This window comes from Patiria miniata, unplaced genomic scaffold (assembly GCF_015706575.1).
Source record: "Patiria miniata isolate m_02_andy unplaced genomic scaffold, ASM1570657v1 HiC_scaffold_25, whole genome shotgun sequence".
NCBI lineage: Eukaryota > Metazoa > Echinodermata > Asteroidea > Valvatida > Asterinidae > Patiria > Patiria miniata.
In genome coordinates, this window is record NW_024037064.1 from 3,957,648 (window position 1) to 3,971,199 (window position 13,552).

General features: G+C 41.9%; 2 protein-coding genes across 2 annotated transcripts; both read left to right on the forward strand.

The window, feature by feature from the left end:
- The first annotated feature begins 738 nt into the window (after nt 1–738).
- LOC119732825 (tetratricopeptide repeat protein 1-like) lies at nt 739–3,993 on the forward strand. The gene is made up of 5 exons (XM_038206428.1): nt 739–894; nt 1,302–1,530; nt 3,230–3,420; nt 3,827–3,933; nt 3,978–3,993. The coding sequence occupies exons 1-5, from the start codon at nt 739–741 to the stop codon at nt 3,991–3,993; spliced, it is 699 nt and encodes a 232-aa protein (XP_038062356.1).
- LOC119733164 lies at nt 3,908–12,673 on the forward strand. Its single transcript, XM_038206742.1, has 5 exons — nt 3,908–4,019; nt 4,722–4,841; nt 6,019–6,147; nt 6,619–6,873; nt 9,271–12,673. Exons 1-5 carry the CDS (start codon nt 4,010–4,012, stop codon nt 11,526–11,528), a joined length of 2,772 nt encoding a protein of 923 aa, XP_038062670.1. The 5' UTR covers nt 3,908–4,009; the 3' UTR covers nt 11,529–12,673.
- The last annotated feature ends 879 nt before the right edge of the window (nt 12,674–13,552 follow it).

The following is a 13,552-nucleotide window of genomic DNA, read 5'->3' on the forward strand; positions in this document are numbered from 1 at the left end:
TTTAAAATCTTTGTGACTGAATGATGTGATTTTTAAAATAAAGTGGGTCTCCAATTTCAAGTTTTAAGTTTTTAAACTACTTTGGACTTTTATTGTCAAGGTTTCAGAAAGTTTTGCTGGTCACGTAGCAAGATTTTGTTCATGGGTGGGGTGTTAACAAAACTGCTGGCCATGTGCAGAGAGCACAATCTACATGTTGATCATTACCAGCGGCTATAACCCACTTCCCTTCTTTGCCTTCAGTCCTCCACGCCCTTTTTGACCGATGGACTGACTGACCAACCAATCAACCACGCCCTACTGACCAACCACAGAGCAACGAACGGATCGACTGAACGACAGATTGACTGACCAACCAACAGACCGACCAACTGACTGAATGACATGTACATTGTATAGCAGGCATGCAACTTTTCCTCGGATCCGCTGATTTCCTTGTGTTTTGCTTTCATGAATACCATTACAAATTACACTGTACCAAGTCTTGTGTGGTTTGGAAATCCCTCGTTTTTTTAATTCCCAGTTGCATGTCTGATATAATGACCAACCGGTCGACCAACGGACTGATGGACTGATTGACTGACCAACAGCATCCATTTTGTGATTTTACCAGTGATTGTGCTTTGCACTCACAGGATTATACCAGGGTTGGACTACCGAAGCTGTCTGCAAGTAAACTGTGCCCACATCACCAGCGCTAAATGGCAGAACCACTGGAAGAGGGAGCCCAAAGACGAAATGAGACACAAACGCCGCAGACACAAACTAGCCCTGGCCCAAGCACAGCACAAGACAGACAGGCAACTCCGACCCAAGAAGTACCGGCTGGTAACAAACAACCTTCCCAGCAGGAACCAACGCAACAACCACCGCGGCAACTACAGCCAAGACCGGGTGAGACACAAACTAACCCTGGTCCAAGCACAGCTGCGACCCAACAACTACCGGCTGATGGAGTGAGGGATGATCAACAAACGACTCAGTCCAGCAGCAGACAGCCTTCCCAGCAGGAACCAACGCAACAACCACCACCGCAACTACAGCCAAGACCGGGTGAGACACAAACTAACCCTGGTCCAAGCACAGCTGCGACCCAACAACTACCGGCTGATGGAGTGAGGGATGATCAACAAACGACTCAGTCCAGCAGCAGACAGCCTTCCCAGCAGGAACCAATGCCACAACCACCGCCACAACTACAGCCAAGACCGGGTGAGACACAAACTAACCCTGGTCCAAGCACAGCTGCGACCCAACAACTACCGGCTGATGGAGTGAGGGATGATCAACAAACGACTCAGTCCGGCAGCAGACAGCCTTCCCAGCAGGAACCAATGCCACAACCACCGCCACAACTACAGCCAAGACCGGGTGAGGCACAAATTAACCCTGGTCCAAGCACAGCTCCATCCCAACAACTACCGGCTGATGGAGTGAGGGATGATCAACAAACGACTCAGTCCGGCAGCAGACAGCCTTCCCAGCAGGAACCAACGCAACAACCACCGCCACAACTACAGCCAAGACTCGGTGAGACACATTTGAACATATCGTCTGTAAACCCTGCATGTTATGACTCCCCTGGCCCTGACATCGGTTCCCTGACAGCATCCTTCCCCTCCATCCTTTGCATTGACGCTATTAGGCGCAATGCATATAGCGTAGCAGAGTCCCTGAAACAAGGGGTACCGCACTGGTGTACTGCCCCCTGTCACCACATGGCGAATTACTCGGAGCATCCGTACTGCACAATACCACAACCAATAAGTGACTAATTGAAACACAGATAAGGTCACACTATCCTCACTGGAATGCAGTTGCCAGCTGTGGTATGTTGTGGTACACGGCTAGTCAGGTAGTTCCACAGCTGCTGTTTTTGTGCAGTCCTGCTACCACACAAAGGCTGTGCAGTCATGCAGGTCACTTGCTCCTTGTATGAAGGAATGCCCCCATTGCACCCCGTCCTTAAGCCATATTTTGCATTCTTCTGATTGGTATGCCTCTTCACAGAACATAATTCACTATACTTACTTACGTATTAGTACTCATCCATTATTGAATACACTAGGAAAGAAAGGCATAAAACCCTGTGCAACTTCAGTCCTGCAAAATCCTCCAACTGCCTTCATGTAAAAATTGCATACAGCCTCAATCCTGCAAAAGGCTCTGTTATTTATGTTGTCCTTGAAGGGGTGACCACTACCTCAATCCTGCAAAATCCTCCGGCAATCACTGTCAAGTTGTTGAGGCAGAGCCAGTGACATCCTGGAGCAGTGCGGAGGATAAGTACATGTATAATGTAGGCCTAAATATGTGTGGCTGAGCATAAACAACAAAAGGTCCAGTGCATCCTGCAAAATCAGCCACACATTTCTGCCATAAAGCCTCAATTTTTTGCAAAATGTTCCATTTTGCTGAGAGGATTTGGGGAGGTTAGGCCAAAAAAAAGTTTCCAGTTTCTGGTTTGTACGTGTGTCGCCGTAGCCGTGCGCGTCTGCAAAATTAAAAAGTTTTTTTTAAATGTAAGATGATGTCTCAAAACTGCCAAACTCACTGGTTTGACTGGAATCCTGCTGCTGCACAATTTTAACGTGTTTTAGAGATGGTTACGATCAAGTATAAGCTGTATGTAGCCTCTCTGGGCACCCATATATTTTGCACTAAATTTAGTCGGGCACCATTTGCACACGGTGTTGCAATTTTGTTATTGTGCATCTGGAAGCCAGACTGAGGGAGCGATGGTCGTGTATCTCTGGGAATCTGTCAATGCATTTTAATTAGCGCAATATGTAAGGGAGCAGACAAATGACCAGCCTGACAGCTCATGTACGATGTCGATGTCGCTGTGTGGTCTGACATTACCATTTTCCCTGATTTTTGTCTTGATTATCCAAATTTCCTGAAGAATGTTCGTGTCGGTTGAGATCGTAAGTGGGTGCAGACTTCTCAAGCCTTATGGCCTTACTGAGGTCACCTCAAGCTCCACTCTGAAAGATATTTTTGAAAGTTTTAAGGGGATCGAAGTGTCATCTGCATCATATCAGCCGACATTTGAAGAAAAAAAAAGTGGGGCCCAAAAAAAAAAAAAAAAACCTGCGTCGCCGGACAACTTTTGGGGCAAGCTCCATACCAGAAACGGCAGACTTTGTTTTGGTCTTAGGGTTAATGGGGGATTATACTGTAGAAAACTCTGTCCTTTTATGTTACGTGCGATCATTTTTATTTTCAGATAATGTCATGAAAGCCCAGGAAGCAGACGCCAACGAGCGCGCAGAGAAGCGTAAAGCAGAGGCGACGGTTCTGAAAGATCAGGGGAACCAAGCATTCAAGAAGAGCGATTACACACGAGCCATTGAGCTCTACACGCAGGGCCTGGAACATCTAAAAGACTTCGTGGTGCTGTACACCAACAGGGCACAGGTAAACAAGTCAAGTCTGTTACGAGCCAAGATCTCCGTATTCATGAAATGACTGAGAATATTTCTATTCCCCCTGGATCAGGCCATTGTAGGTTGCTCCCCAACTAATACCCTTACCATTTACATGTGTACTCCTGGGTGGAGAGAGGCAAGTGAAGATGAAGGCTTGTAAGAGAGATACGCAACGTTTTAATTTATTTCCTGAAAAGTTTTCATATAAAGAAGGGGGGAAAAAAAAAAGGAAAACATATCAATTTGGGAGGGGGGCCAACTCATCTTACATGTATGTTTTTGTAGTACTGCTAATAAGGCAGACGATTGTTATCCTGTTGAGACACACAACGCTTCGTTGATCACTATGCGGCAAATTTGCATCCCCTCTTTTCACTTATTTCCCCCTCCCCAAGGCTTACAACAAATTGGAAAAGTTTACAGAGGCAATGGTGGACTGCCGGACTGCCTTGCAGTTGGAACCAAATAAAGTCAAGGCATTGGTGCACCTTGGCAAGGCCCAGCAGGGACTGAAGGATTACGAGGCGGCCGTTTCGACTTACCAAGAAATCCTCAATATTGACGAGAAGTACGAGAACATGGTCGCAGGTGGGTCAGCAGTCTTCAGGCCAAAACCACAAACATGAGATGCGATCATACTAAATGAGTCATTTGTCGGCCCTTATCGAATGTTGTAGGTTTTTTTTTTTACATTTTTGAATAGAGCTGTATTTCAGTTTATATTGGGTGAAAACCACATGTAAATAGGACCTTCCGTTCAGAAGTTATGAGACTAAGAACACAGGCATATTTGAAACAAGAAAATGGAGAAAACAAACAGAGAAATAAACGATTCAAAATTGAAGTGTTTATTACACAACAATAAACATGCCTTATTTCAGGTTTTTGACATTAACTCCTTAGCAAAAATGTCACATTTTAAATACTTTATCCTGAAATTTTCTCGGGAAGAAAAAGTTGACATGTAAAAGGACATATGTAGACTTCCGATTTTACAATGGCACAAGCTGCGCCATTTTTTATGAAATCGACTGCTGCCCACTGTCAAAATTTTGAAATTTTCACCCTGACTGAACTTTTTTGGGCTTTATCTTAAAATCATAATTGCTGACAAACGACTCATTCAGCTTGATCGCATCACAAATGTGAATGTGAACGCGAATCTGAAGCTAATTTGAAGTCATTCAGGACACGTATTTAGAGTTGAAATGTTTGCAGATCCACAGTGCATTTATTTGCTGATTATTTTTGTGGATTTTTCATTTTCCAACAATCTCACCCCTGCACTAGGCTACATTGCAGCGGTGAATCTAGCCGAGTCCACAGCCAAGTCTGATATGGAGGCTGAGAGGCTGTTCAGTGAGGGCGACGTCAAGGCAACGGGCGTTCATGAGATCGGACTCAGTGGCGGTAAGCAAAAACTCTGCCATAATTTAAGAAATATGCAAATGTAGGTATGTAAATTGAATGTTTCTTATTCCCAAAATGTCCGTTTTTTAGCATTTCAAATAATCTTGAATTTTGGTTTAACTAAAGACCCTTTATTGGTTGTGCCATGACAGTGGGCAGCAGTCGATTTCATAAAAAAAGGCGCAGCTTGTGCCATGTGTAAGACTTACGCAACAAATTTGTTGCGCAGCTGCGCAATAAACTTACGATCAATCTTACGAAACTTGGCGTAGCTGCACAACGCTTTGAATAATTGGACGAGGATAAAAGCAGCATTTACGATGGCTGTTTGGGTGTGAATTTTTTCATTCGCGAAACAGTCGTTGGATCACCTCAGCCAGCCATTTTGAAAATCATTTTGTCCATCTTGTATCAACCTTGATAAGTTGTGCAATGAGCTCTATGACAGTCCTGAATTTGAATTATGGTTTGTGGGTTGTTCTGAATAGTCTTAACCCTAACCGCCCTGAATCCTCCAAAATCCTTTTTGCAAATTGGAGGAATTTGCAGGATTGAGGTTACATGGCCAAAGTGCGTTGCTGATTTCGGAGTACGCAGTGTCAAGGTCTTGGGCCGAATTGTGTTGTTAATGCTCAGCCATGCATAAATTTAGTCCTTGATTATACTTGACATCCTCCGCACTGCTCAAGGATGTCACTGCCTCTGCCTCAGCCTATTGACAGTCATAGCCGGAGGATTTTGCAGGTTTCAGGCAGTGGTCACCCCTCCATGGACCATATTCAAGAAACATGCTATTTTTCCATGAGGCCAATTGGAGGATTTTGCAGGATTGAGGCTACATCCTAGCAAAAAGGCCTAGGGAGTTAGGGTTAACAAGCCTATTAATTTTAGGGTTGACAGGTCAAAGGTCAAGGTCACTATTGCTAAAACAAAAGAAATCTTGTCAACGCAATTACTTGAGAATAATTACTTAGGAGTTTGAAATTTGGTTTGTGGTTTGTCCTTTGTTTTTGATAGTCTTAAGAGGCCTGTTGCTTTTGGGGCCGACAGGTCAAAGGTCAAGGTCACTAATATTGCTAAAACAATTAAAAAAATACATGTATTGTCAGCATGAATGCTTTAGAAATACTTAGGAACTTCATGTTTGGTTTGTGGGTTGCTCTTAACGTAAACACAGTAGCAGACAGTCAAGCAGCTCTGACCCAACAACTACCAGATGATCAACAAACGACTCAGTCTGGCAGCAGACAGCCTTCCCAGCAGGAACCAACGCAACAACCTCCGCCGCAACTACAGCCAGGAGCGGGTGAGACACAAACATTCGTCTGTAAACCCTGCATGTCATGACTCCCCTGGCCCTGATATTGGTTTCCTGACAGCATCCTTCCCTCCCATCCTTTGCATTGACGCTATTATAGGCACAATATATAGCATAGCAGAGTCCCTGAAACAAGGGGGACCACACTGCAGACTAGCCCCTGTCACCCCATGGCGAATTTTACTTACTATCTGGATGAAAGTGAATTTTCCCGTTCAATTCCGAGAACTCCCCTCGCGTTCCCGTACACGTTTATTCATTTGACTGGCAAGGCAGAGAAGAGGAGAGCTCTCGGGATTGAATGGGACAATTGCATAAGTGTCCAAAGTTGCTGTGCTGAACATATTAAAGCGCAAGCTTTGTTTACCATAAACAGCTGTTGAACTAAGCAATAAACCTCATGAAGATTTTGTACAGAAACGTTGTTTACTGTATTAATTGATTTGTGTCTGTTTGTAGGTATCACTGACCCTGTTCTACGCAAGATCTCTGAGAGGCTTGGCTCTGAATGGCAGAAGCTGGCTACACATCTCGGTTTAAGCGCTGCAGAGATCGACCGCATCGTGATGGATGACCCAGGCCAGACAGAGAACCAGATCTTCAACATGCTGGTCAAATGGAGGTGCCAACAATCCACTAGCGCGGATCAGAGGGACGTGTTATGCACAGCTCTGATGGAGATCGGCAGAAGGGACATTGTTGAAAACCTGTTAGGTAGGTATCAGAATGAACCACATCAATCATTGTTTCAATCGTAGCCTTGGTACATATGATTGAATGACAAAGCAAAACACCATTTTTTTTCTGGCCATTAAAAATAACTAGGTGTGCTTAAGGAAGCCTTTAAAAACAGTATTACTTTACCTACGGTGTACCTGAAATTAATGAAATACTGTTGTTGGGCCAAAAAAAAAAGTCTCCGGTGTCTGGTATGGAGCTTGCCCCAAAAGTGGTGCAGCGACGCAGGTTTTTTTTTCCCCTTCTTTTTTCTTCTTCAAATGTCGGCTGATGTTGCAGAAAACGCTTTGATCCCCTTAAAACTCTCAAAAATATCCTTTAGGGTGGAGCTTGAGGTGACCTCAGTAAGGCCATAAGGCTTGAAAAGTCTGCACCAACTTACCATCTTGACTGACACAAACATTCTTTGGGAAATTTGGATAGTCAAGAGAAAAATCAGAGAAAACGGTAACGTCAGACCATACAGCGACATCAACATAATGCATGTGCTGCCAGGCTGGTCATTATTCTGCTCCCCTACATATTGCACCATTAAAAAATTTTTTTTACAGGTTCCAGATACCTGACCATCGCTCCCTCAGTCTGGCTTCCAGACGCATAATTGCAAAATTACAACACCGTCTGCGAATGATGCACAACTTAATTTAGTGCAGAATATACGGGAACTCAGAGATGCCAGATAAAGCTTTACTCGATCTTAACCCCATCTAAAGACACGTTAAAATTGTGCAGCAGCAGGATTCCAGTCAAACCAGTGAGTTTGGCGGTTTTGAGACATCTTCTTTTATTTAACTTTTGTTTTAAAATTTTGCCGACGGGCATGGCTAGAGCGACGTGCATCTTTTATCTGCAATTCCAAAAAAAAAAAAAAAAAAAAAAAAAATTGAATAAATAAAAATAAATACCTTTTGTCTTGTCTGTCTTCACAAAATACCTCTCAACAACCCTTTTGCATCAAAAAAATGCTTGTACTTATTTGTTTTCTTACTTACATTCGCTATTTTTCGAAAGAATCCTCCATTATCTTTAACTACTTCGCAATTCGATGTCACGATGACTATAATCACGTGGCGACGACTGGTTCCCGCCACGCCGCGCAGGGGCCAATTTAGAAATGCGGTAACTAGTCTGTGCACGGCTATGTGATCAATAGCGCTAGCATGGCTATGCATTGCGGGCACGTGCACTGTCAAATGGTCGGATCCGACATCGTAAAAATACCAAGAAAACACCGATGGAGAAAGAATATTTTTGCAAGTTAATTCACAGAATTGATCTAGCTTGTCTGTGTATGTATTTGCCCTGTACAAGATTCATTTTGAGATCGCACTACTCGTATTTGGAGAGATACAATGCAGCGTGTTTCCCCGAAATTTTCGACCCGTTGGCCGCGGGCCACACATGCACAGTTCATCACACACTTCGGAGTTTTGGCCAGCTTCCCATCTTGACTAATGTTGTGCATATGGTGCGAATGACGTGAATTTTCCACTATTTTTTTACGAATTATCGAACGTCAATATATTGACAATAATTAAGGTAGGTTTTATTCACGTTTTGTGGCCTTTTTGTGTATAGCTTTCGTAGTGCAATGGAAATAGTTCAGGCTAAAACTTTGCATATAATTGAATAACCCTTTCAATCTGCATAAAAAAAATTGGCACCGACCGACCCTATTTTTGAGAGGCATGACCATGTAATCGGAAGCAGAACTATTATTTTTGTTGGCCTTATTACAAACCAAATTTTGGGGAAACCCATAATCACACAAAAACAATATTGAATGAGAAACGCATTTAGTTTTGTAATCACAATTTAGATTATTGCATGTGTGGTTTTCTTCTGCTTGCATTCCTCTCTTTTTTTGGAGGGAGAGGGGGTTGATTCAGTGGGTGTTCGCCGTAATCACACTCTTAAAAAGAAATTCCTCCTGACAATAACGGAACAAATATGACCAATCAACGTGCAGTATTTATGTTTTTATGACAAAACAACGCGCAGTATTTAAAGTTCCAGTTTATGAAGTGATCCAAATTTCCACGTTGACTTTATTACAGTTGTGTTCACTTGATTCGTGCGTATTTGTATGAATATTGTGATCTCGGGGACCCCAAATAAAATTTTAAAAATCTGGATAAGTAAATTTCAATCCTAGTGTACATTTTACTGGAAAGTACTAGAAACTGATACAAATTCAGTGCTTATGTGGAGAAAGGTAAAAAAAAAAAAATAATGCAGAAAAAAAAAAAGGTGGTGGAAAATGGACAAGCAGATTGGTTGGCTTGGTTGAATTGTAGCTTGAAAGAATTGTAATGAATCATGATAATTTGTTTTCTAGTAAATTACTCATTATAATTGTATGATTTGTTTTAGAAATCACCGGACTCCAGGGGCCGGTTACCTTTGAGGATTTGCAACAGGAAATTATCGACAACTACAAGCAAACAGCAACGACTATTCCTGCACACCCTACACTGCAGTCACGTCAAGTGGGTATTGAGGAATTCTTTATTCCTCTAAATCTCAAAAAGAACATTCCAGGCAAAACAAAATCAGAGAGGTCGGTGACATTACCAGAAGGAGAAAGATTGTTAGATATTTATCAAACTGTTAGACTAAATTCCTTGGATGATTTGTTAAATCCAGAAGTAGTTGAGGAAATCAAGATTCTTCTTATTGGTGGGGCCGGGACGGGTAAATCAACTCTGTTAGTGAAGGTTGCAAACTCCTCCATCACACCTGGTTCAAAACCCCTTCTTGGTAGATTCAATCTTGTGCTTTGGATAAAGCTGAGGCAAATGCAGCAATCTAGCTGTGTCTTGGATGCCATATTTGACCAAATTCTAGCACGTAACACCAAACTGACGAAACACATAGTGAAAGGGTTCATTGATGATCATGAATCAGGCATTGCTTTGCTGTTGGATGGATTAGATGAAATTCCATCTCATGTTTTGCACTCTGAGGAGGGCGAGTACATGGTTCAGGATATCTTACATGGCAAAGTCCTTAGAAACAGTTTTGTGTTGGTAACTACTCGACCACACATGACTGAACATGTATTGGGGGGTCCCCAAAAGTATGCAGTCGTTGAGGCATGTGGCTTCACAGCACAAGACAGAGATCAATACATCAGATTAAACCTTCCTGATGATGCTGACATGGGAGAGGCATTGGTTTCACATCTGAAAACCAATCAACAGCTATGGGAAATGTCCCATTTTCCAATCATTTCCCAGATGATGTGCCTTGTTTGGAAGAATCAAAAGTCATTGCCCGAGAGAATGACTGAGCTGTTTGCAAAGTTTGTAAAGGTTCTTTTCATTCGCCGCAATGAAGGAATGGGCGATCAGCACATGATGTCCATCATGATGTCCATCATTGATGACTTGGGGCGTGTTGCATTGCAAGGGTTACTAGACTCTAATGGGGAAAGACTCATGTTTGATGAAACTGAATTTCAGCATTGTCAGTCTTCCTTAGCTGAGGGTTGTCGTGTGGGTTTTGTTCAACGTGAAACGTTCACAATTGGTCTGGATGTAAAGGTGTTGGTCACTTTCCCCCACAAGTCCATCCAAGAATACTTTGCAGCATGTCACCTGGTGAAATTGCTACAACAAGATGACGAAAACAATTTCCATCATCAGTTGAAGCAGATTGGAGAAGGCAATGTTCATGCGATGGAATACCTGCTGAGATTTTGTTGCGGTAGATCAAGGCAGGCAGCTGGTCTCATTCTGGATCACATACAAGAGATGCAAGTTGATAAAGAAGAACTGCAGAGATTGGCTCTGTTACTGTTGTGTGACTCTGGTTCAGAAAATTTGGCTACCAAACTAGTCAGACCAACTGTGGTAAACTGCAAGAGTAACGAAGACCTGAAATCACTGAGCTACTACTTACAGCATGTCACTCCGCCACTTGAAGGTGCACATTTTCACATGAATGTAAGAAAGCAGGAGCTTACCCTTCTCAAGGGAATTCTTCCGAGTGACAGCATTGAGTCAGCTGGGCTGATATCGGTTAACTACCACTTGTCTGAGCAGGAGGGGGAGGAGCTTAGCCTCCTTGAGGAAACACTTGGTGTGGTGGATGAACAGCGCCGTGCTCAATTACACATTGTGGTTCAATTTGAGGCGAAGTCGTGGTTTGATGTGGGGCGTGTATCACACAGCTTTTTCCGCATGCAGGAACAAAAATGCAGGCTTGCTTTGGTTATGAACCAACGATCACCGGATGAGGTTGTTGATCTATTGAAGGCACTGGAAGGATGCAGGTTGGGTTGGCTCACACTGTATGACACTGACCTGCATGCACGGGTGCGAGATGTTAGCCGCATCTCGTCATCCCTTACACTCTTGCAGCTCCCTACATGCAGGTTGGGCGATGATGACGTGAAGGATCTGATCAGCATCTTTCCTGCTGGGCATGGTTTACAATGGCTTAACCTTGATGGCAATGCATTCAGTTTGGATGCAGTGAGGGCTCTCATCGGTCATCTCCAAGGTTTCCCAAAGTTACGGCGGTTGGGACTTCATAACATCGGCATCGATGCTAAGCTCATCAGACAAGTTGTCAGTCAAGACCTCCCTCGCCTGAAGGAAACACAAGAGGGATTATTCGAAGTCTAAATAATCTCCCATCAAGTCATAACTCTCTCCCTGTTCCCTATGAATGTACCACGCTCACGAGCCGCATTAAACCGAAACAAGTAGCACGTATCATGGGTCATTTTATGTGAAGTCAATGCTCTGCAACCCCCCCCCCCCCCTAAAAAAAGAATCAGTAAAAAAAAAAAAAAAAAAAAAAAAAACAACAACAACAACAATCAATAACAACAACAACTTTATTTTCAGAGGACAATAAGGGGCTCGATAATAATGAAAAAGTCAACAAAACAGTTTCAATACAAATAGAGTATTCTGAATCCTCTTACATTATGAATACAAATAATTATACCAAGCATAGTTCTTCACTCTACTGAACCTCCATCCCAAAAAAATTCAATCCGTCAATTGATCAATCAATCAGTGTGAAAAGTCAATCAACAATTCCTGTACAAAATGATTCATTGAAATCTTCAAACATAATAGCACTGTACTAAGCATTCTGGGTGTCACTTGAAAGTGATATTAAATTGACCTTGTATCTTGGGTGACCTCTGAGTACTATTATAAATCTACAATCTAATCGTCAATTAAACAGGAGAATCCACCTCTCCTTGCCATTTCTTTTGAGAAAAAGTATTGTATTGCATCATCTATGTAAAATTGTGTGAGATGTCTTCAACTTTTGTGACAAAGGCCTCCTCCCACCCTGTTATCCGATCAATGTAGTAATATGGCATTCAAACAAACTAATGTGACCACATGCAAATGGCTGCACGACACCCTTCCATAGACCAGTGCTGTGCAAAACTTAGTATACAGAATAATACCCCAAACCTCGGGTACTTTTGAATTGTTTTGCGTTTGCCTTATGTACAAATTCAGAAAATTCTCGCAACTTCATGCCTTCCAAACAGACGGTTTTTTTTAAGTGTTTGTGCTTCATTCTTTATCAAATCGTTCGTGTAAATTAATGTAAATTACGCATAAAATGGCAAAAATTATGATTCCAGTTTGCTAACTTTTGTATAGATCTTTAACCTTGACTGTTTATGTAATATACCTTTAAAGTGGTGCAGTTGTGTAAGGACAGTATAACATGGATTTTGTTTACTTTTCAACTATAAGCCTATGTCCATATTGAGAGTTACTAAACCAGTGTTCATACTGTCAAACAATTCATGTATAATATATACATGTAGAATGTTGCATTGCCAAATGACGCATTTTTGTCAGAGGACAGTCATGTTTGTTCATTCAGGACCAATCATTGCAATTGTTGTATACATGAAAATGTTTCTGTGTTTCTGATTATGTTGAAATAGGTACAAGTGGACAATTTGCTTGTTTTTATCATTGCAAGCCTCTTTAAAGTATTGATTGACACAAGATTGGTTTGTTCCAAGTATGATCAATATTCTGTACAAAAAGTGACATTTTTGTTTCTAACAGTTTTGATATTTTGCAGTTGCCCAGGTGATAGCAGTCGTTTATAACATGCCCAAATGCAACCATTCAATTTGGTAAAAGCAGTTCTGCAGGAGAGAAAAAGTATACTTTGAATCAACATTTTGATTTATTCACATTGGAAATGAAAACTGAATGTTAAAATGTTTAACTGTTGTTGCTGGCATGACACATGAAAGAAGATTTTGATTAAAATGAGATTTAAACACTGTATTTGCGAAGCTGAACTGATTGCAATTTTAAATGACGGGGATTTTTTTACTCATTAATTTACACATTTCAAGGGATATGGGATGGGATCATTTGCATTTATCCCAAAAGTAACCTACCGAATTGTAATCAAAAAGCTCACTTGGATTAAAGATCGTACTGGTACTAAACACCCCGTAAAATTATTCCATCTGGCTTGCTGTCATTAAAAAGAAATCAAAAAATGTAGGTGATTTCCAAGTCAATTGACTGATTTTTGAAATAAGAGTTCTATGGACTAAATCACGTTTATTGATCAAAAGTTTGTGCATGGATATTTCACTCTTTTCTTGAAAAGTGTAATATCCAAAGCTTCAACATGTTAGGTGTAG

Excerpts from the sequence above, each read along its gene's own strand:
- LOC119733164 (XM_038206742.1), top strand. Across the intron at positions 4,842-6,018 it reads TGAGATCGGACTCAGTGGCG|TAGCAGACAGTCAAGCAGCT; the intron begins GTAAGCAAAAAC and ends ACGTAAACACAG. Across the intron at positions 6,148-6,618 it reads GCAACTACAGCCAGGAGCGG|GTATCACTGACCCTGTTCTA; the intron begins GTGAGACACAAA and ends GTCTGTTTGTAG.
- LOC119732825 (XM_038206428.1), top strand. The coding sequence starts at position 739 with ATGAGACACAAACGCCGCAGACACAAACTAGCCCTGGCCCAAGCACAG. Across the intron at positions 1,531-3,229 it reads ACAACTACAGCCAAGACTCG|ATAATGTCATGAAAGCCCAG; the intron begins GTGAGACACATT and ends TTTTATTTTCAG. Across the intron at positions 3,421-3,826 it reads TGTACACCAACAGGGCACAG|GCTTACAACAAATTGGAAAA; the intron begins GTAAACAAGTCA and ends CCCCTCCCCAAG.